The following is a 24,242-nucleotide window of genomic DNA, read 5'->3' on the forward strand; positions in this document are numbered from 1 at the left end:
TATGTTTATTACCTCCTGGTGCTTCAATATTCACTTCACAGGTGATCTTATCATTAACTGTAGCAGACTGTTTAACGTTATCCATGCAGAGCACAGTCAAATCTGGAACTACCACCTCTGTTATTTCACTCACTGCTGCTTTACACATTTTAGCAAAGTGACCCTTTTTCCCACAGTGTCTGCATGTTACTTTAGCAGCAGGGCAGTTTTTAATCATTTGCCAGATGTTTGTCCAATCCACATCTGAAGCATTGTCGACATTGCTGACCAGTCGCTGTTTGTTTTCTATCCTCCGATCATCTCTGAGCAGTCTGTGACATCTTAGCTGAGCATGCGCCCTTTCCCCCTCTGCCGTACTTAGTATCCATACTAATTGCTAGTACAGACATCATGGCAGTAGCAGTGGAATTACAGAGTAATGACGAATTTTTAACTGCAGCTTCCACTTGACATGCGATTGTAATCGCTTTCTCTAGAGTGAGGTCATCCTCCAACAGTAATTTGTCCTTTACTGCAGTCAACGACGCGTTTGCAATCAACTGATCACAGAGCATTTCACTCTCCATTTGCCCGAACGCACATGGGGCTGCTAACGCTCTTAAAGCAGCAACATATTGCGTAATAGTCTCATCCGCTCCTTGCACACGTTGTCTGAACGAGTGTCGGCATGTTACTACGTTAACTTTAGACACAAATGTTTTTTAAGTGCAGCCATTGCTTCATCAAAATTAGTACCTTGGTCTGGCAGAGTATAAAACAGGCGCTGGCCTTCAGTCCCCAAGCAATGCAGCAAGACCGCCCATCTGCGTGCCTCTGGCCATGCATCTCCGGCTGCCTGGATGACTATCATGTAATTATGAAAGATTTTCTGCCATGTTTCAAATGGAATCGGTGGCTCCCCACTAACAGAAAGAAACGGGGGCGGGCTCGTCACTGAAGCGCTCATCCTCGTCGCCAATTTGTGGTGTCTTTACCCTTTTTAAGAGAACACACTACATGCGGTGTACAACTCAACTCTATCCTTTATTCCTCTCCTCAGCATTACTCAACACAATTTACTCACTAGAGCCCCTAGTGGTGCAGTTCCACATTACATGTATTATAAGACGCAATTACTATGAATTGAACATCAAGTACTGTATACTTCTCAACACAACATCAGGTCGTCACGTGGGTCACCCGCCATGTAACACGCTTAAAGCACAAGACGTTCGTTTACACGTTCGGTCGGTCAATCGATAGGACGCTTGGTTTTGGCACGGAGCTCCCGCCATAGGGTTTTATTAACTCACGGAGACGGAAAAAATGAGCTGCGAGTCATCTGAAGATTCAGCCGCTGTCTTCCACCGGCTGCTCACGGGCACGAGCCACACGACACAAAAGCTGCACGTGGTTAAAAAGCATTCAAAGCCGCTGTAATTCTGATCTGATGAATGACCTTGATTGGACTAATTTATTTAATAACAATTGTGATTAGACATGCTGGTGTTATGGACGTCTTTTAGTCACTGTCACTATGGTTACAGCTGTTAGAATACGGGTTGACTTCGGTTGTTCGTTCATACAGACAGTGTTCGAGCTGCTACTATAAGATGTTGTATGAACGAGACATTTCAAGACTCACACCTGTAAGAAAATACGATAGTCAATCCCAAACACTGACTGTGTGAATGTAGCCAATGTTCCCTAACTTGAATTGTTTAAATGACAGAAGCACTATTATCTAGAATTTTGAAACTATAAAAACCTTCAGAAAGTAAGGACTTAATTTATTTATTCCACTCAAAATGCTATGAGACTACTCAATAAGGGCCACATAATCATATGGTTAGATGTGTTGTTAGTTGATACATCGTGTATACTTTTCTGGAAAGGATTTAACTTTTTTTTTTAAGCCAGTTAAGTTGCTTAAAAGTTGCTTGAAAAGTTTCACAGCTCTGAAAGTATACTTCAAAATGTAGAACAGTCAAAACCTATTCCATAAAGCCCACTTAAATTTTTTTTTTAAAAATACAAACTTTCTTTTGTCTTATACTTCCAAAAAGCACTGACTTAAATCTGAAAATTGCATCAGTGGAGTACCAGACACATGTGCAACATTTCTGTACCTTACCCAAGTGTACTAAATGCTTTAGGTTTGTAATACCACCTACATAGCACCTATAGTACCCATATATTATACAGGTACCTATACACTTAAAACCTAATCATGGATAGAAAACAAAACTGCAAAACCCCTGGGGCCGGTTGCACCAGCTGGACGTACACCCGGTTGTAATGTTAGGCTGGACGTAAAATGCACCTTAAGTCCTACGAAGAGTTTATACCTGTTGCACCATCTAGGCATACTGCAATGTCTGAGACTAAATCTTATGCCTAATCAAAGTGTAAAGTGTAAAGTCTTAACTAGTTTCCAGTGACAATAAAAACGAAATAAAAACGTTGATACAATGGTGCGACTACAGGCTACATGATCAGCGGGCTTTCAGGAGTGAAAGAATAATGAGAGACCACACCAATCCTCTGGATATATAAGAGGATAGAGAGTTCATTGAAAGATTTCATTTCAGCAGGGCTGAATTGTTCAAATTAATTGACAAGCTATCACCACAGCTGCAACATGTAATGGACAGGAATGGAGCGTTGTCCCCTGCACTGCAGGTGCTAATTTCTTTTAATTTTTTTGCCAGTGGATCTTTCCAAAATACAGTCGCTGATATGGTGAATGTAAGCCAAAGTACAGCATACCAGGTGATACGATGAGTTTCTCTGGCCCTTCAAGATCAGGCTTACCAATATGTTCGTCTACCCACATCATGATTAGATGACACAATTAACTGATGTGGTTGTGCGGTGGTATCGGTCTGCCTGTTATTAGGGAGTCATGTTATGGGTAGGGCTGTCGAATTAATGCGTTAATTCAGTGCAATTTATTATATAAAAAATAACGTGTTCAAAAAAATAACGCAAGTAATCATGTCCCCGGACTGTGATAAAGAATATTCCTTCCATCTGAGCAATTCAAGCTTGAAGTATCTCCTGTTTTCTCCAGGGGCAGTAAGCGAAACTTCAGCTGTTTGGGCAACGCGGTTATACAGAGAACAAACCACACTCACCGACAGCAGAAAAAACAAGATGAGAACACGTTCTTGCGTTCAAACACAGCTTGATGGAGCACAAATACAAACACAGGGATCTCAAGACTTGTTTTTCTAGGCTTCAAACTATGTTTAACTTGACACAGCGACCTAAAAACGGTATGTTTATGATGTGACACAATCGAGACGCTCCAAATGCGTTTGATGCAGGTGTGCATTGAAAAGCCCTCATAATAAATATATCTTGGACTGACTGACGAATTCAACTCCAAAATGGATTGTGTGGACTGTAGGCCAATGATAGGCAGATGACATAAAGGTTCACCCAAAATGAAAATTTGCTGATAATTTACTCACCCTCAGGCCATCCAAGATGTATCTGAATTTCTTTCTTCATCAAAACATAATTTAAGACTTTTAGGATTTCATTTCAGGCCTCCTCCTCTAAACAATGCAAGTGAATGTACTCCATTTTTTGATGGTCCAAAAATGCATATTTAGGGTGCATCAAAATAATCCACACAACTCCAGTCGATAAATAAAGTTCTTCTGAACCCAAACGATTGATTATTTTTAGAAACAAAACAATACTTATATACTTTTTAACTACAAATGTTTGCTTCTGTACATCTCTGTGACGTGCGCTCATGAGAGGGATGACGTAAGCTCGTTGGTAAGGTCACGCGTCACGTTGAGGAGGAGTCAGGAAGCACGTCATTGTTTACATCGTTTTTTTAAATTATTATTATTATTTGGAAATGTTTTTTATTTTTTATTTATATTGTTTTGAAATTGTTTTGGACTGTTTTGGTTTGTGAACGGCACAGATTTCTCTTGTAAACAATGACGCAAAAAAAAAAAAAAAAAAAAAATTGGTCCACCAGTGTGTGTGTGTGTGTGTGTGTGTGTGTGTATATATATATATATAGTAGTGGCCAAAAATACTGGAACCCTTGGTAAATATGTGAAAAAATTATCTTTCATTCAAAAAAAGCACAAATATCTAACCTTTAATTGAAGTAAAACAATTAAAAGGGGAAATATCTCATTATTAAATAAATATTTTTCTCGAAAACACGTTGGCCACAATTATTGGCACCCTTTTATTCAATACTTTTTGCAACCTCCCTTTGACAAGATAACAGTTCTGAGTCTTCTCTTATAATGCCTAATGAGGTTGGAAAACGTTCTCATTCCTCCCACCCTCCAAAGGTACTTATCAGCAATCTGGCAGGGGTTTTGCGTGTGGTGGCGAGGGGGATGTGGGTCTGAGTATGCAGTTTATCAGACCCATGACCTCAGCATGCTGCGTCTCGAGACCTTCTGTGAGAGCGCTCCCCAGCTCACACTCATGATGTACATCATATTGCACTGCAACCATGCAAGGATTGCCCAATATGGGTAACCACTTCAGTTTAAAACCTATGACAGCACGTCAGCTCAGGTGATGATGGTCCACATGAGATGAATTCATTCTTATCTAATACTGTAATTTACATTAAAATCCAGAAACGGTGTAAGCCCCAACTTCCTCTTATTTAGTTGATTTCCTCATGTCAGTTTGTGGTTCCTCTTAGTTGAAGCAACATTGCCATCGAGTTTGATCTAAGAAACTGATCAGCAGTGACACAGGAAATGCAGAAACGTGTGGTTACCTGACCTTTTCACATAGTGTAAAGCAATGGTTCTCAACTGGTTTAGCTTGAAGACCTAGATTTAACATTTTACATCAAGTGCCAACCAAACACAGTATAAAAAATTGCTTGTACAAAAGTAAACAAAAATGTCAATCATTTATATTTATTAATATTACCATTAGTTGCACAGGCCCAACAATATGCAAAATTATTTATGGTTGTCACTATTGATTATTTTTGTAATCGAGTAATCTTACAATGAATTTGTCAAAAAATCTGGAAAAATTATTTCATAACTGACCATGCATAGTGTCACATCTGGGTGATTTTAACAGCAGGCTCACATTTAGCTTTGACTGACAACATAACAGAGCTGCGACTCTTTTCCCTGTCATAACAGCCATAAAGTGCTGTTGCATTACAGAATTGCTATAATGGTATTTCAGGATATTTTTCAGTTTCAACAGACTACTACATTGTTTTTCAAATCCAAAATGAAGTGCTCTTACACTTTTGCTGCAACACACTCTGACATAGGCATCCGTTGATCAGTGGCCATGTTTACATGCACTTAAGAAAACGGTTTGTTCCTGGGATTTTGCAGAAAGCGGTATTCTGAAACGACATGTAAACACGAATGTCGTTTTCCTTATGCCATTTAAGGGATTAAGAGAAAGCGATTTAACACTCCTAGGTTTCTTATGCGTTTACACTTATGTGGCTGTGTAAACGCATAAGTCTTATCGGTCTGCACATGTGGGTGGAAAAGACTGAATAACATCCTGGTTACTTTCGTAACCTCCGTTCCCTGATGGAGGGAATGAGAAGTTGTGTCAATGTAGTGACACTAGGGGTCACCCTTGGGAGCCCCAAACACCTCTGAACTTTGAGAAAAGGCCAGTGGGAATTGGCAAGTGGAATTTGCATGCCACTCCCCCGGACATACGGGTATAAAAGGAGCTGGCTCGCAACCACTCATTCAGGTTTTGTGCTGAGGAGCCGAGACAGGGTCCCGGCCATTTCAGCGGGTAGTTCAATGTTGTGGCAGGAGGGACACAACGTCTCGTTCCCTCCATCAGGGAACGGAGGTTACGAAAGTAACCAGGACATTCCCTATCTGTCACTCACTCAATGTTGTGATCAATGTAGTGACACTAGGGGTCCCTATATGAAATGCCACGACTAGCTGAACTGTGTTACGTGGACTGGGGGTGCGAGATGGGCCACTGGCCCAGGAGGCCGCCACACTCCTGGTGGAGTTTGCCCAAAGCCCCAAGGGGGGCGGCACGTCCTGGGCATGGTATGCCAAAGCGATGGCATCAACGACCCAGTAGGCAATCCTCTGTTTGGAGACAGCGCTCCCTTTCCACTGTCCTCCAAAGCAGACAAAGAGCTGCTCAGAGTGTCTAAAGCTCTGCGTGCTATCCAAGTAGATGCGCAAAGCATGCACCGGACACATCAAAGACAAGGCTGGGTCTGCCTCCTCCTGGGGCAGCATTGCTTGCAGGTTCACCACCTGATCCCTAAATGGAGTCGTGGGAACCTTGGGCACATAGCTCGGTCGGGGTCTCAGGACCACGTGAGAATATTCCGGACCGAACTCCAGGTACGTGTCACTGACAGAGAATGCCTGCAGGTCCCCTATCCACTTGATGGACGTGAGCGCAGTCAGGAGGGCAGTCTTCCAGAGACCGCCTTTAGCTCAACTGACTCCAGGGGCATAAAAAAACAGGGCTCCCCACAGGCCCCGCAGGACCACGGAGAGATCCCATGAGGGAATGAGGCACGGTCTGGGAGGATTCAGCCTCCTCGCACCTCTAAGGAACCTGATGATCAGGTTGTGCTTCCCGAGAGAACTACCGTTAACTGCATCATGGTGCGCCGCCATAGTGGCCACATACACCTTCAAGGTGGAGGGGGACAGCTGCCCCTCCAGCCTCTCCTGCAGGAAGGAAAGCACCAACCCGACTGCGCATCTCTGGGGGTTTTCATGTCAGGAGGAACACCACTTAGCGAACAGACGCCACTTCAAGGCATACAGGCGCCTCGTAGAGGGAGCCCTAGCCTGAGTGATCGTGTCTACCACCGCTGGTGGCAGGCCACTTAAGTCTTCTGTGTCCCGTCCAAGGGCCAGACATGGAGATTCCAGAGGTCTGGTCACGGGTGCCAGATGGTGCCTTGTCCCTGAGAGAGGAGATCCCTTCTCAGGGGAATTCACCAGGGAGGGGCTGTCGTGAGGAGTGTGAGGTCCGAGAATCAAGTCTGAGTGGGCCAGTAGGGTGCTACTAGGATGACCTGCTCCTCGTCCTCCCTGACCTTGCACAGGGTCTGTGCAAGTAGGCTCACTGGGGGGAACGCATACTTGTGCAGCCTCCAGGGCCAGCTGTGTGCCAGCGCATCTGTGCTGAGGAGAGCCTTGGTCAGGGCGTACCAGAGCGGGCAGTGGGAGGATTCCCGGGAAGCGAACAGGTCTACCTGCGCTTGATCGAATCGACTCCAAATCAGCTGGACCACCTGGGGGTGGAGTCTCCACTCTCCCCTAAGTGTAACCTGCCGTGACAGTGCGTCTGCTGCGCTGCTGATGTCGCCGGGATGTGAGTGGCTCGCAATGACTTGAGTCGCTGCTGACTCCAGAGGAGGAGACGGCGGGCGAGTTGTGACATGTGACACGAGCGCAAGCCACCTTGGTGGTTGATGTATGCTACCATCACCGTGTTGTCCATCCGGACCAACACGTGCTTGCCCTGGATAATCGGCCGAAGCCTCCGCAAGGTGAGCACTGCCAGCAACTCGAGGCAGTTGATATGCCAACGCAGTCGTGGCCCTGTCCAGGAGCCCATGGCTGCATGCCCGTTGTGCATGGTGCCCCAGCCACACTCGTATGCCCCAGGAGCCTCTGAAATTGCTTCAGTGGGAAAGCTGTTCTCCGCCTGAACGACTATAAGGCAGTTAAGCACCAACTGCGCATGCTCGCTCGTGAGGCGCGCCATCATAGAGACTGAGTCTAACTCCAACCTGAGAAAAGAGATGCTCTGTACTGGGGAGAGCTTGCTCTTTTCCCAGTTGACCCAAAGCCCCAACCAGCTGAGGTGCCTGAGCACCAGGTCCTTGTGCACACACGACAAGCCTCGAGAGTAAGCTAGAATCAGCCAGTCATCGAGATAGTTGAGGATGCGGATGCCCACTTCCCTTAGCGGGGCAAGGGCTGCTTCTGCGACTTTCGTGAAGACGCAAAGCGACAGGGACAGACCTTGTACTGATATGCCCGGCCCTTGAAGGCAAACCACAGAAAGGGCCTGTGCCGAGGTAAAACTGAGACGTGCAATTACACGTCCTTCAAGTCTAACACTGCGAACCAATCTTGATGCCAGATGCTCGCTAAAATGCACTTCTGCTTCAGCATCTTGAACGGGAGTCTACGCAAAGCCCGGTTCAGTACTCGCAGGTCCAAGATTGGCCACAACCCACTGCCTTTCCTTGGTACAATGAAGTATGGGCTGTAGAACAACTTCTTCATCTCGGCTGGAGGGACAGGCTCTATCGTGTCCTTCTGCAGAAGGGTCGCAATCTCCACACGCAGGGCAGCGGCATTCTTGCCCTTCGCTGAGGTAAAACGGATGCCGCTGAACCCAGGCGGGCGCCTGATGAACTGAATCGCATGGCCGAGTCAGACGGTCCTGGTCAGTATCGCGACGAGTTGGGGAGCGCAAGCCACGTCTTCAAGCTCCGGGCGAGGGGGACCAAGGGGACGATCGTGTTGGACATACCGGCAGGTGTGGCCTCGCGGCGGAGCCGGAGGTACCACGTTGAGGGGGCTCGAACCCCAAGCTCGTGGCCTTGCTGAGTCTGGGGACATCAATGCACTTACCTGGATCCGGGTACCCACCATAGGACCGGTCAGCAATGGGGGAGGAGGGAACCGTCCTCATAATCTGTCACAACCGCCTGGGCATGGGTGTGTTTTTACCGCAGCTGGGCATGCAGGGGCAGGGGGCCCACCACCGCAGCGCCGTGCCTGCCGTAAATGTGCGGTGTCCGGTGATCGTGATAACGACGGCCATAAACACTGGGTGTGTGACCCAGGGAATGAGGAAACCTCTCTTTTTCCGAAAATGTGGGTACCACAGCTCCTCTGGCATGCGGCGAAATCAAAAGAAAAGGCAACAAAAGATTCTCCTCCCGGCCCTCCACCGTGGGATGGAGTGGTCTGCTTACCACCTCCAGGCCTGTAGCGGGTCTCCACGTCCCTGGGTCACCCATCTCAGGGGTGCTTAGAAGCCTTCCTCGGGTTCTTGGCGGCAGGTCTTTCTGCGGAGGGCTCTACGCTGGGGCTGGGCCAACCTGGGAGATGGGGCGTCAAGGAACCATACCTTGTCATCCTCCCTCATCTTGACCAAGTTGAGCCATAGGTGGCGCTCCTGGACCACCAAGGTGGACATCGCCTGCCCGAGAGTCCACGCCATGACTTTCGTCGCCCAGAGGGCGAGATCGGTCACCGAGCACAGCTCCTGCATTTATCCCAGGTCAGAACTACCCTCGTGCAGTTCTCTCAATGCCTTGGCTTGGTGCACCTGCAGGAGAGCCATGGCGTGCAGGGTGGAGGCAGCCTGTCCAGCGGCGCTGTAAACCTACAGGCCCTGGACGGGAGTCTCGGACGATTCCGCCAGGTGGCGGCGCTTTGCGGGCACAGGTGCACCTCAACCGCCTTGTCCACCTGGGGAATCGCCGAGTACCCCCTGGCAGCCCCACCATCAAGGGTAGTGAGAGTGGAGGAGCTCAGAGATCGGAAAGGTGCCTACCACAACTTCATGAGCTCCTCATGCACCTCTGGGAAGAAAGGGACCGCAGCACGGCCGTGAGCGGCGCTCCAAGCCCAGGAACCAATCGTCAAGCCGCGAGGGTTCAGGGTGGGGCGGAGGGTTCCACTCCAGCCCAACGCTCACAGCCGCCCGGGCAAGCATGGCCGCCAGCTCTTCGTCGGCCTCAGACTGGGCGACCGCACCCGAAGGTGGGAGCCCAGTTGAGTACTCGGCGACAGACTGGACCAGCCCACTCTCCGATGCTGCGATCGGGAGCTCATCCTCTTCGCAAGCCCCACATGAGACCACGAACTCGCCCTGAGGCGAGCCGCCGGTCTCATCCCAGAACTCGACTGGGGCAAAAGAATGTACTGGGGAATGGGAGGTCCGTGGGGGGGTTACCCGGCGGAACGGCTCCCATTGGGGTCTCCAAATCGCCTCAGCGCTAACCAACGCGGCCCCATACCCGTAGGTAGAAGGACCAAGGCGGGGAGCGCCTGGAGTGGCTTTTCCCTTTAAGAAGGAAAGCCGCGACCACAAAGTCGCCATGGTCACGCTCTCGCAGTGAGAGCATGAGCCATCCACGAGCGCTGTCTCAGCGTGTTTGAGCTCAGACACGCGAGGCAGCGATCGTGACCATCAGAGGCGGGGAGGTAACGACCGCAACCAGGAAATATACACAGACGGAAAGTCATCTTTAAAAAGATGCTCTCCGTCGGTGCCACTCTTTTAGAGAAAATATACTCTTTTATTTGCAAGAATATATACTCTTTTAGGCTGTCGAAGTGCCCAGGGGAGTTCTCTGCACTCAATCTGTGCACAAGGGGGAGAAACCGCTGAAATGCGCCATAAATCCAACAGCATGCAGAGGTGAATGGACCGACAGAGGAATTCAGCTAGCTGATACACAACTGCTTGGCTGGTCGTTGCGAGCCAGCTCCTTTTACACCCGTATGTCCGGGGGAGTGGCATGTAAATTCCACTCGCCAAATCCCATTGGCCTTTTCTCAAAGATCAGAGGTGTTTGGGGCTCCCAAGGGCGACCCCTAGTGTCACTACTTTTACACAACGTCGAGTGAGTGACGGATAGGGAACTAAACTGACGTCATATGATGTAGCTCAACAAGTCAACATGATGAGGATTCAACATTGCTGGGGAGTACAGTGAGAAAGGAAAAAATCACACGCACATATACACACACAATCAACTAAAACACACAATTTAGAATCTCGCATCAGTATATGTGCTCAAGTGCATTGGGCGAATCCCGGAGTATGACGTAACAGGGAAACCCCGCTATTGCAGTGCAGCTGCAGGCATGATGGAATGTTAAGGAAACAAGCACAGGAACAACTGTATTTTTTTTAGAAATATTTGGAAATAAAGCAAAGCAACGGCAAACAAAATATATCGTGTTTGTTATATGTCAGCGTTGCAGGGAAATTATGTTGTATTTAGGGCTGTCGAGTCTGTATTAGGCTGCTTTTTTATTAGATTAATTACATGATGTGCTGACTAATTAATTGCATATCAATATATACTGAGAAAGGCCCACAAATAAAGATAATTTAGTATATAATAATTAAAATAATTAGAAATGTATAATAAATATTATAATTCAGCTTAAATACATATATTGTGACAACAGACTTGCATTTAGACAATACAAAAAGTGGCTTTAAAAGTCAAAATATTGAGTGCATTTACATGTACTTTAAAAGTTTGATTTCAGTCGGATTAAAGCAATGATTCATCTTTTAAAAATGTTATGTTAATGCGTTAGTCTGAATGAAATTGCACCAGGCTGGTTTTTGCAAAATCTAACTAACAGACCTAGATAATGCGAATGTAGATCAGTTCCGTCTAGCATTTATACACATCAGTCGCTCCACAGTAGGCCTCTGCGTTATGCGCATGCTCTGAAAAACAGAGGTGCATTGTGACGTGTATTTAACCAGGAAGTCAAACTCAACACAAAGCAGAGAAGAAGAGCAACAACAACACCAGGTGCGTTTCATTCAGAAGTGATCATCCCTATGTCCTATTCCCTTCTAAGACTTTTCTATCCACTGTGAGAGTGCTGCAGGGCATAAATGTGTGGGGCTCAAACATTATGTTAATTTATAATTAATTAATTATATTTATTTATCACACATTTGCACATATACAGTGAAACTCTTTTATTTTCACATATCCCAGCTAAGCTGGTGTCAGAGTGCAGGGTCACCCATGATACAGCACCCCTGGAGCAGATAGGGTCAAGGGCCTTGCTCAAGGGCCCAACAGTGGCTTCTTGGTGGTGCTGGGGCTTGAACCCCTGACCTTCTGATTAGTAACCCAGAGCCTTAACCACTGAGCCACCACTGTCCCTGTTTTTCAGCCAAGCTGGGGTCAGAGCACAGGGGTTTTTTTACATTACATGAACACCCTTTGCTGTGGAGAAAGTGGCTTACTGACCGAACCACATGTATACGGGTGTAATGAGTATACCGTTTGCATGTAAACACATTGCATGTAAATTCATACACCGCTTTCGCATCTTAAGCAGCTTTCTCTCAATAAACAGCTTTCTGGTATGAATGTAAATGACTATAGGTGCCCTTATTTTCGATTTATCGATTAGGCAATTTGTAGTCAAGGATTTTTTTTTTTATGTAATCAGTGATGAAGCTCATTAATGGATGATAATCAAATTTGAGTAATCGTGACAGCCCTAAAATTATTTCACGACATATAACACTTTTGGTTTCTAAATGCCTCTCACATTTTGATGGTTTTGTGTTCACAGCATGCAATAATTCACTGCCCAAAACACACTGTTGTTGGCACGACCATGTTTATCCTCTTGGCAAATGAACCCGTAATTAAGAGACACTGTGTCCTACTTGTTTTATCTTGCATAGTTCTGTTTTTGAGAATGAGGGCGTGTCAAACAATCTGTCCATGTTAGTATCTTCTATCAAGTGACTAATTAATTTGTGTCAAAATATTGTAAAGTGTGATTGGGTATGCGTCATGCGGCCTTTGACGTCAACAACAAAAGAAATTGAAAGCAGTTTCTTTTCTCATTTAAAAGTCAATATTCCCATGGATTGTGCTATCGGAGCTATGTATGATTATATGGTTAATTGCAGTCACACAATAGGGCCCACGATCCAATCAGAACAGACCTGGGCCCATATTCACAAAAAATCTTAAGGCTAAAAGTACTTAACTCCTAACTCAAAATGCAGGAGCAACCTTTGTAAATTAGGGGAGGGTCACAGCTAATTTTAGGATTTGTACATTTTCATCTAAGAGTAATTCAGGAAGCATTTTAAAGCATTTAAAGCCACGACAACTTAGAAGTTGTCTTAAGGACTCCTAAATGCCGTAAGAGTGGATCACACACGATCCAAAGCATGGCTACTGTCGTCAATTCACATCAAGTCAATGCACTCAATATATAAGCCTATTTTTAAGATTTAGATTTATTTAAATTTCATGACAAAATTATTAAAACTTAAATATATTTACGTTTTATTCATGTAATTTTGTTAAAGGCAACTCAATTCAATTTGAGGGAATTTTGTTATGAAATTGAAAACTAATTTTTAGAAATAGGCTCAAATGTTTTTTGAGTGTGTACTAGGATATTATTACGACATTTACCATTTGAAAATGTATCGCCTGATTCGTAAGGATGTTTTCGTTTTTGTGAACTTATGCAATTACCTCTCCAACGAACCGAAACAATTACAGCCCAAATACACCGGAGATAAAGGCTTTGACAACTCCCTGGCCACAGGCAAAATGCAACCGAGTAGCGCAGATGAATTGGGAGTTTCTCAGTCATTCGTCAGCAGAATCATCCATCAAACTATAAAAACGACATACTATAAGGCATTGGCACGCGGAGGGGTAATCACTGGCACGCCAGCAACGGTGAGAAAGGAGTAGACTATTTTATTCATATGAAATTCTGCACCTGCATTCCAATCTACATCTTGATGTAATTCTTCCACATGATCACGCAGCGTGTTTTCATGAGCTGAATGGAAGGATAAACAAAAAGTTAACATGTGAGGAGACTGCAGTATACCCAACAGACTTGTGCGGCGCGTGCAAACCATTTGCACATCACGAGCCGGCAGCGCTTCACTTTTGGGTAAATGTGTGAGTAAACGCACCAGCTTTGCTTCTGTCAGGCTGCACGGATGATAGCCTATATTCTGTGTTTCATTTGTTTCTTTTTGCTTTCAGAACAACACATGATGTAATAAGGAAAACACCACTATTAATCCTTGAGGTTTCAAACCCAGCATACAGGTACACCCTCCTTAAACCATGGTCACACTCAAAATGACATTAAATGATTAAAAGAGAAAACACAAACCCACGTCATATTTCTTCCATGGAACACAAATGGAGATGGAAGGGGCGGAGTTACCTGGCTGCATTGCTGGTCTGACAAAACAATTATAATTAATGGAGAATGTAGCAACAAGCAAAACTTCAGTGAAGACAGCACCTTACAAATCTAAGTTGAATGCTTTACCATCATCCCACACTGTGCGAATATAGAAGTTGTTTTTGATACAACTGCGAATGACTAATGCTCTAAAGCTACCGGCAACACATTGCGTGCATTTGAAATGTCACTTCCATTAGTTGTTAAATGGTGAATGCTCCTGTGAAGTAAAAAACAAAAAAAACAAACAAAAAAAGTTAAGTGTTCCATTTGGGACGATACTACACTTTGAATATTCATACACTATATGGCTGAGTGCATGGTGTATTATGCGTCATTTGGGACACAGCTCAAGTCTTCCGAAACCATTCAGAATTTTTGTGTGGAGTATCCTTTAAAAACCTTCATCTCTGCCATAGCTCTCAAATCTCTTTAGTCTTGCATACAGTATATGTAAACTTGTTGTGTCGCGATCTGTCACAAGACATATGTAAATCAATGGTGTTTGGCAAATGAATTTTTATGATGAAGAGCGACTAACATTTTGGTCTGTTCCTTACACAAACCTTTTATATGGCTTCAGAGGACTTAGAATATAGTTCATAAGTCATATGAACTAGATTAATGGTGCTTTTATGGTGGATTTTGGAGCTCGACAGCCCCTGGTCTCTATGCTTTTGTTGAATGATTCCTTTAAGTCTAATGGAATTAGTAAAGAGGAAATGGGTACTATACAGTATGCATTTGAGGCACAACTAATGTGAAACTGAATCCAAAGTCATACTTAAGTGAATGACTCAACTATTCTGTCTTTTATATTTTATTAAATAGGAGCATGTGAGCATTTATAATGTAAAAGATAGCAACTTAGTCATGGTGCCAAAACTATTTAAATCTTTTGCATAGTGTGATAGTTATGTGTGTGTGCGTACAGTTTTGACAAGTGTGTTATCAGCTTTTTCGATCTATTCTGTCCCTTGCCGAAAAATCATTTAGGCTATGGAATGCTAAAGGAGTTTTCATCATTTAGAACCGATTCTAGTGAGATCAAACAAGAATCAATCTTACTGAAATTCTAAAAAATAAAACGAAAAAGAAGGAATTTCATTCTTAACAGGCTTGTTTGATCTCATTTGGAATAAAGATTGACAAGGGTGTGTTTGTTGGTAGCATTATGTATAATACTATATGATACTATATCTAAGCAAACTCATTTACCTCTTCTGTAAACACACAAAGTTATTTTATTATATCAGTAATATAATAGTGTGAAGTGATTTGAAAGGTCTATAAGCTTATTTTTCAGAATAGAAACACTTGAAGAGATTTCAAATAGTTCAAACAGTGTTCACTTTCATGTTATTTAGCTTTTCACTACATTATATGACTCATTATTGTCAGTACAAATGTCTGACACCTATTTCTAAATGTTCTCTTAATATTTTACCAAGTTATGGTTATTATTTCTTTCAAATTATTTTAAATTTACTCATTTCTTTATTTTCTTTTTAAAAGTTCATTTTTATGTATTGCTTATTGCATTCTATGTTGTTTCTTGCTATGCTTTTATGCGGATGTGGTTTAATATTATGTGTGTGCTGTATTGTCTTCCCAAGTTATAGATAAGTATTGCCTCCGTTTCAATAAACTGTTCGTTTTTTACCATCACACCTTCTCCTGCCTCCAGCTTTTCCCTTTCTCTGCATATGCTTATTGGCTGGTAGAAGAGTTAACATGACAAAATGTTGACTGACTGATATTTCCCAAGAGATCTAGTCACAAATAACCTGGATCTCAACATTTGTTCCCAGTATTCAACATGGAGGGTTAGTTCCTTATATGTGGTGTTTGTGGCTGTAGTTTCATGAGAACATGACATCTAATTCATGTTTATGGCTTGTCTCATGATCCTGGTGTGAAGAAATATTTGCTAGACCTCTCAAACGTGTGTCGTCTTGTCATGCTGTATGGAATACATGCCGGCGCATCATGAGTTATGATATTATGTCACTGTTATTATGCAGTGTTTTGTAAGTGCATTAAAGTCACTGCTCTCAGACTTTCATTAACTTTATGTGGGAGCATCTATCATCTATCTATCTATCTATCTATCTATCATCTGTCTGTTAATAAACCAAACAATACAGTATATTGACTTCTAAAGCCATTTTATGTATAATCTAATCTTTTTGATGCCAAGGACCCCCACATATAATGATCCCTTTGCAAGAAAAAAAAAGAAAAAAAAAAAAGAAACAAATAAAGACATGTTGTTTGCTAAATTAAATTTATTTTAGTTTTATTAGTGCCATTGCACTAAAGCAAAATTAATTATTACAATTTTATATGGAAAACATTTACTATTAAGTTGACATTGTGTCTTTTTCTATTATAGTAATGTAAGATGTTTAATCTCAAAGAGAAACATTTTCAATGAAATGTAAGTTTATTTGTGGAGTGCTTTTCACTATAAATATTGTTTCAAAGCAACTTTTAAGAGAATTTTGAAGTATATTTCTCACAACAAGGTTTTTTTATAATATGAAATTCTATTCAGTATTTTTATTTCTAAATGTTTAGAACTATGACTGTCAATAAAATAATTGTAATTATTTGGATTAATATACAATATATGGAATTACAATTATTTGGGTGCCTTAATATTATTAATTGTGTTATTATTACAGTTTGCAATATTCATTCTGCTGTTTTCCTTAATATGTAACCACCATGCACTGGGCTGAATAAGCCTTCAGTACAAATATTAGAGCATGTAGATGTTGTTGTTTTTTCTTTTCTCCGTTCATTGTTTAATTTTCTCTTTACCTTGAATGCAAAAGTGATATTCTCAAGGCCAGTCCATATGCTATCCCTTTAGAGTATTGCAATTGAAGCTCTAGTCTTAAAGGAATATTCCGGGTTCAATACAAGTTAAGCTCAATCGGCAGCATTTGTGGCATAATGTTGATTACCACAAAAATTGGATTGTCCCTCCTTTTCTTAAAAAAAATCAAGGATACAGTGAGTCACTCACAATGGAAGTGAATGTGGCCAATTTTTGGAGGGTTTAAAGGCAGAAATTTGAAGCTTATAATTTTATAAAAATACTTTTTTTTTTGTTAAAACTTGTGTATTATTTGAGCTGTAAAGTTGTTCAAATTGTCAATTTCTACAGTCGTTTTAGGGTTTGTTGGCCCTACATTTTCATGGCAACTAAGTTGAAAATTGGCTATAACTTTACACAGAAAAGGTTAGCAAGTGATTTTATCACACTAATGTCATGTTTACATGCATATTGTTAATGTCTTGTGGCTAAACTTTTGATACAATGACTTTTGGATTGGCCCCCATTCACTTCCTTTGTAACTGCCTCACTGTAACCTCGATTTTTTTTTTCTTTTTTTTTTTTTTTTAAGGAGGGACAAGTCAAAATTCATTTTTGTGGTAATCAATATTATTTCACAAATGCTGTCAAATGAGCTTAACTTGTACTGAACCCGGAATATTCCTTTAATTAGCCTTCCCTTAAACTATTTGCTTAATTCAATTTATTCTGGTTAACTTAAAAAAAAATTAAAATATTTGGCATTTCCAACAGAGTCTGATCACATGATCAAGTGTCATCATTCACTGAAGTCTCATGCAGATTAGTCACTTATCCCATACTTTATACCTAGCCACAGTATAATACTGTTTGGGAGGAGTTTACTTGTGGGTGGAAATTGTTTTTACTTTCTGTTTCAATAGTTATCGGCAATATATAGCCAACAGAGTACAAAGATCAACAGAGTAAGAAAGAGTTTATAAGGTCATGCTGTAAAGTGATTTCTGAATTTTTTGAACTGAGTCATGGAGGAGAGTTTCCCTTTCCACAGTACTTTACTTGATTTCTTGTTGACTTTGTTGGGGTTGTTTTTATTCCTGCTGGATGTGGGGCTGGACGTTTGGACCGTTGTATCGTTCTATCAGGATGGGGCCTATTGGTATATGGCAGTGCTGATCTTTCTGCTACTGGGCTCTTCAGTATTGTTACAGGTGTTCAGCTGGCTCTGGTACTCTGATGGCTTGGATCAGCTTGAGACTCGTGTGGAAAATTTTGTAAACGGGCATAAATTAATCAAACCATTCCATTTCATGCAACTCGGAGTCTACCTCAGGTCTGTAACTAAGATTTGCTTCATAATTTTCCCTAAATAATGCTGATGATACTAAAATAAAATTGTGAACGCTTAAGAGTGAACATGAAATCAAAACTGATTCCATTTACTTTCTAATACACATTTCTGGTCTTATTGTGAATGTTTAATCAATGCTTGTTATTTCAAGGTAAAAAATCTATTCATCAGAATGTTTTTAAACTTGTTTTAAACAGCTTTTAAAACTATTTTCTTTTTCATCTGATGTCGCCAAGCTCTCTTATTTTCCAACCACTTGTTTCCAATTATCTGTCATATAAACAACACCTTTTTACAATCCAATCAATTCCTAATGGATAAATTCAAGTCTTGCCCTACATTTTCAACATTGGATATCCTGTTGCACTTTAAATTATGTCACATTATGGAAATAAAATGGGCTACAAATATCATTTTGTGTTGACTTTAGCAAACTATCAAATGTGCATGTAAATCTAGTATGAAAACAATCTGAAATTCAAAGCATTTACACTTCTTAAAGTAAAACAAATCTAAATAGTGGCATCACTATTGGCTATTATAGTTTTGTTTTCGATTTTGATAAGCATTCATTAATATGCAAAGTGTTGTTGTCACAGGTATGCAGGGGTGGTGGAGATATCAACATGCCGCTTACTTCGACAAACTGATTGTTTCTATGAGGGTGTGACTGTAGTCATAAGCCATGATCTTCAGATGCTTCGACTAATAGAGACGTTTTCCGAAAGTGCTCCACAGCTCACTCTTATGATCTCTATAATCGTACACAGAGGAGAGCTGACGCCCATTACAGGTCTGTCTCAAATCCAAAACACTTAAACATTCATGTATGTCTCAGAATATGACCATTTTATGTTTCTAAAGCATTTAAAGTGAAGGTTCACCCCCAAAACAATCACCATTATGTCTGTTGATTTAGTTTTTCTATGGAAAACAAATATGTTTAGCAGAATCTTCATATTTTTCATTTTGATACAATGAAAGACGATCGTAACTGGTGCTAAGCTTGAAAAAGGACAATAATTTATCATAAAAGTAGTCCATATGCCTTACTGGTATATTCCAAGTCTTAAAATGAAAGCTTTTGGTTCTCATATGTATCAAGAACACACCAGGTTTGGACATGTTTAGCAAACGATTACTTCAGTTTCAGTCTGTTACACACATAGGCTATCGTAGGTTAAGAAGACTTGAAAGTTTGTGTCCTTTTTGGAGCTTAAAGTACTTCTTTTTCTTTCTTTTTATTTTTTTTTGAGCCTCATTTACTATTCCTTATTATTATATGGAAAAGAGCCACATGGATGTTTTGCTAGATACTGTAACTCTGTAACACTTTACAATAAACTTGTATTCATTAACATTTTTTACAGACTTATGAAAATACAATTGTTCTTTGTTCATGTTAATTAATAATGCTTTAACTTATGTTACCTTGTTTAACTTTTAATGTAAAAAACTGTAGACCTATATGTATACTGAACGTTGATATTAACATTAACCAAGATTAATTAGTGCTGTAAAAGTTTCATTGTTAGTTCAATTTAACTAATATAGTTAACTAATGTTAACAAAAAAAGTGTTGCCGATAACTCTTGTGTTGCTTGGAGAAAAAATATGCGGGACCTAAAAGTCAATAAATAATGACATTTTTAGGTGAACTGTTCCTTGATCAAAAAAAGACAATGTGTCCGGCTGTTTTTATCAAGACATTTTTTTTTGAGATTCAGATTGCTTCTTGTAATGCAAATAATGCTCTGTGCATGAAGCCTGAAAGTGAACTCAGTCCCTTTGCTGAAACTTTCTTGAATTTTAACTTTTTTTTATTTAAAACAAAGATTGTATATTCCTCAAAAGGTAGTTAATACTTTACCAGGACCTTACTGATAAAGGATAACTTACCATATGTATATAGTAAGTTTTCCGTTATCTATGTGTCATTGGCACTGTTATTATATTGTATAATTATATTTTCCATTTCAGGATTAAAAACCCTCGCATCAGCTGCTGCAATTGCCTGTAATGTTGTCATGTACCACCGCTGCATGCGTGCATGTCTTCCTGAAAAACGACAGCTAGGCTTTACCTCCTCTTTTGTCTACTTCCTGTGGAACTTGGTTCTGATCATCGTGCGTGTAATCGCTCTTGCACTCTTCTCCTCTGTACTGCCCTGCTACATTGTCACCCATTTCATCTCTGTGTGGATGCTGCTAGTTTTGGTGGCTTGGAGCCAGAAAACAGACTTTATGGAAATTTGGTATTGGGAATGGCTGTACAGAGCTACAGTTGGACTCATCTGGTACTTCAGCTGGTTTAATATAGCTAAAGGAAATACCAAAATAAAGAGTATTGTCTATTATGTTGTCATGGGGCTGGACACAATGGTGCTGCTTGGCTTATGGTGCTGGAAGACAGTGGAGCAAGCAGGCTGTTTGAAACCCTTTGATCCATATATAGTGATCCCTGTACTGCTAGTTTTGTACTTTTTTGGAATTGGACTGAAAATAACATACTACAGATGCCTCCATCCAAACTGTGTTGAATTAGAAAGAGCTGAACCACATAAACTAGGGGAGATGGGCCGAGAACCAGCATGTTATGAGGAGACAGACTCAGCTCAAGAGACTTCACCTGAAGCTCCACCTCCAGCATCTCCAGCACAACCAATCACTGGAGTTAACAAGAGAATGAGGACTATGGCTGCTAATTTCTACTCATAGTTCCTGGTTTAAATTTAGAAAGACTTATTTACCTACTCACTAATCCTGTCATTATTTAACACAAGTTTTATTTATTAAAAATAATTTATAATTGTAGAGTTTTATACATCTTTTTTGTTGTACAGAATAATATGGTTCATTTTTTTGTTTCATGCAAAATATTAATCTTTTGCTAAATTGTGTCTTAAATGACCATTATGATATTAATAGACACGTTTTCTTTTGAAGTTTAATATCTACATGCAATAGAAATGCTTTTGCTTTCCAGACATGCTTATATGTGTGGTCATGATCAAATAATTTGCATTTAAAGGGGTTTCCACATGACTTAAGTTCAATGCATTGGGCAACGCTGACACAAGAGATATTAAATGTCTCATCTCATATTCATAAATATTTACCTTACTAACCATTTTTGAGCATCCAGAGACCTCAGTTCTTGAACATATATAAATTCACCAAGAACATCCCAAGACCTTTAAAACATAAAAGAGTCCTCTTGTTACTTTCTGCAGTGAATCAGTGTATCAAAGCAAAGGCCAGAACTTTTTTCTAATTGATGGACTGATCCAGAACTAATTGATTCTGTATGGAACAATTTGTAACATTTTGTATAACAAAAGATTTTGCTAAATGTTTCCATATTGTTTTCAGAAATTTTTATATTTCAAAGCGATGCATTGTGCAGTTCCATTCACACTCATTTTACAGGCATTTTTTGCATTTGTGTAGCAAAGTGCAGAAAGGAAAAATAAAAGACTTAAGTAACAATTACTTAAGATAATACAGTTATGCCCATTTAAACTCTGTGCAGGCAGCAGATTTACCATTAACATTTACTTGCAAATATTAATGTGGATATACCCAACCTACATCATCCTTAGAATATAAGAACACAAATCTAAACTGCACCCCTGTAGGGCTTTACTAGTTGTTTAGATCAGTGTTACTATCAGAAATAATTAATAATTATTTCTGTAGTTATTAATCAATATTTAAATTAATTAATTGGATCTAACTCATTAAAACCTCATATGGGACTCCAGTAAATGTAGTGTGCTACGTTTAGGAGCAAGTTTGGTTATTAGCAATAATTAATAATGATTAAAATCAATAGAACATTGATGAGAACCAATGTTAGCTTTTTTAAATCCTTTAAATCAACAATTATCAAAGATAATTGTTAATTGTTAACATCGATGAAACATTAATTAAAATTAACACTAGCTTATTGATCATTCAAATTCAACAATCATCAAAGATAATTATCAATTATCAAAAATCAATAGAATATTAATAAGGATTAACATTGACAGGGCACCACCCTGGAATCAGGGACTAATAACCAGATAGTAAAACAGTTTCAATATTAGATTGTTTTCTTAGGAAAATCGACATCCGAAGAATATCGATTTTCGGAAAAAAACAATGAATGAAGGTTTGAATCCGAGCACTGACATCCCGTCAGCATGACACAGGTGTATGCAAAACAAACCAAAACACTTCCCTTTGTAATATAAACAAAGTTTATTTATGCAGTAATATCAATTAATAATTAATACAATGCAGTCAATAAACGTCCGACTTACAACTACAAACTAAACAGTGATATGATTAGATATGGAAATAAAAATAATCCTATAACACATAAGGTGTGTGTGTGTGTGTGTGTGTGTGTGTGTGTGTGTGTGTGTGTGTGTGTGTGGTTAGTACGAGAGAGAGAGAGAGATGATTAAGTGACAGACCCAAAGCCGATGTCGCAATCGTGGGAGAGAAAGCAGCTGTTAGTTCATGGCTCAGAGATGCGGTGGACGGCTCGTAAACAGTCCCGCGTTCTTTGACTCTTTAATGGATGAACTCAGTTGCTGTCTCACCCGCGATAGCGAAATTGCACAACAGTCCAGAGTAATACAGAGTATTAATAATGAGCGGACATGGCGGTCCATAAACTGTACAAGCAAAACCTTGAAACACAAGAATAACACGCTATAATATTCTATCTCTGCCTAGACGTAAACCTCTTACTTGAATCGCATGAGGACACAGGTAGAATGTGTTTTCCTCCATCCTTTAACTCTGACCTGGTTCCTTGAGGCTCGGGTGATGACGGGAGGCCGTTTCCTCGCTCTGTCGGCGGGCGTACGCTGACTGCTTCTCGGCGGAGAAATCAGAAATGTCGACTTGATTGAAGATGGAAGATAAATATTTAATCTCTTCACTTCTGCAGGCAAATGGATGAAGATGCGTATTGCTCAGCGGTCTCTTTCGGATCCGAGAGTGTTTGGTTGAACACAGAGTAATCTCAACTCGTCCAGCAAGATGGAGATTGTATGGCCACAGTTTCAAGTCGGACGTTACTTCCTTGTGCCACGAGGTTGCACCTGAGAGCAGCGATGAGCTACGTCTGTACACGGTGAACAAAGTTGCTGGAAGCAAATCCCGGAAGCATTTCAGAGGTACTTCTACTCCTGATGATGTCATGGTTTGAGGGACGTTCTGTTGTGTGCCTCATCCAAGAGGAGTTGAGAGTTTGATCCTTTAGTGAGCAAGGCTTCATGGGATTTGTAGTCTGTTTTGGACTCCCTTTGTTTGATTTTGGCGCGATTTTTATCAGTATAATTTATGACCTGGTATGTGGGGGCCTGAGTTAGGTTTTTAAGACTGTGTTAGGCCTGCTTTGTCTTCTATCCGAATACATGAGGCCCAACACCCCCAAGGAATAATAATCTGAAATGGTGATATGACAGATTGCAATATTTAATATAATCACTGAGTTTCATGCATAGCAATAAGCTGAAATCATGCACAAGCACTGGAAATTCCATGTTACCATGACAACATTAGCAAACAAACATATTAAGACCAAAATACTGGTCCCAGCACTGATGTAATCATCGAAGGATTGGAAGATCCAGACAACAAAGTGAAAGCAAGACAAAATAATACACAAATCCTACTGAGTCAACCCCAAGAAACCTGTCAGGAACATATCTGGGTTATATTTCGCCCCAAAATCAGTTGAAGTTATATTTTGCTTAAAGAAAAAAGAAGCCTATTTTAGGACCATTAAGATTTTTTTGCATTGTGACATTCTTATTACCATAATGCACATGGACAAAAAAAATTTTTTTCATTTTGGTTCATTCTGAGCAAAAACAGTATTTTTCGTTCTGGTTCAGAAGTTCTGCAGTCTCTTTTCCGAAAGGTTACTGGTTAAAACAAAATAAAACAATGCTTAATAATGTTCTTTTTAAAATGACAGTACTCTGTACTAAGGGGTGGGTGATATACCAGTTGCAGTGTTGCCAGCAACCTGGTCTGGAAAAACAAGCCCAAAATAAGCCACTTGCCTCAACAAAATTTGA

At 41.0% G+C, this 24,242-nt stretch overlaps 2 protein-coding genes across 2 annotated transcripts in view; one reads left to right on the top strand and one right to left on the bottom strand.

Annotated features, from left to right (window-relative positions):
- The first annotated feature begins 17,766 nt into the window (after positions 1–17,766).
- Positions 17,767–20,973, top strand: LOC127421186 (XK-related protein 8-like). Its single transcript, XM_051664014.1, has 3 exons — positions 17,767–18,142; positions 18,760–18,953; positions 20,141–20,973. The coding sequence occupies exons 1-3, from the start codon at positions 17,835–17,837 to the stop codon at positions 20,875–20,877; spliced, it is 1,239 nt and encodes a 412-aa protein (XP_051519974.1). The 5' UTR covers positions 17,767–17,834; the 3' UTR covers positions 20,878–20,973.
- A 1,475-nt stretch (positions 20,974–22,448) lies between these two features.
- LOC127421174 (eyes absent homolog 3-like) overlaps positions 22,449–24,242 on the bottom strand; it is a 31,103-nt gene continuing 29,309 nt past the window's right edge. Inside the window, exon 18 of the mRNA XM_051663993.1 lies at positions 22,449–23,604. Coding sequence (XP_051519953.1) covers positions 23,533–23,604 — 72 coding nt within the window. The 3' untranslated portion in view covers positions 22,449–23,532. The remainder of the gene's footprint in view (positions 23,605–24,242) is intronic.

Source organism: Myxocyprinus asiaticus, chromosome 30, assembly GCF_019703515.2.
Source record: "Myxocyprinus asiaticus isolate MX2 ecotype Aquarium Trade chromosome 30, UBuf_Myxa_2, whole genome shotgun sequence".
Classification (NCBI taxonomy): Eukaryota; Metazoa; Chordata; class Actinopteri; order Cypriniformes; family Catostomidae; genus Myxocyprinus; species Myxocyprinus asiaticus.

Excerpts from the sequence above, each read along its gene's own strand:
- LOC127421186 (XM_051664014.1), top strand. The coding sequence starts at position 17,835 with ATGGAGGAGAGTTTCCCTTTCCACAGTACTTTACTTGATTTCTTGTTG. Across the intron at positions 18,143-18,759 it reads CAACTCGGAGTCTACCTCAG|GTATGCAGGGGTGGTGGAGA; the intron begins GTCTGTAACTAA and ends TTGTTGTCACAG. Across the intron at positions 18,954-20,140 it reads AGAGCTGACGCCCATTACAG|GATTAAAAACCCTCGCATCA; the intron begins GTCTGTCTCAAA and ends TTTCCATTTCAG.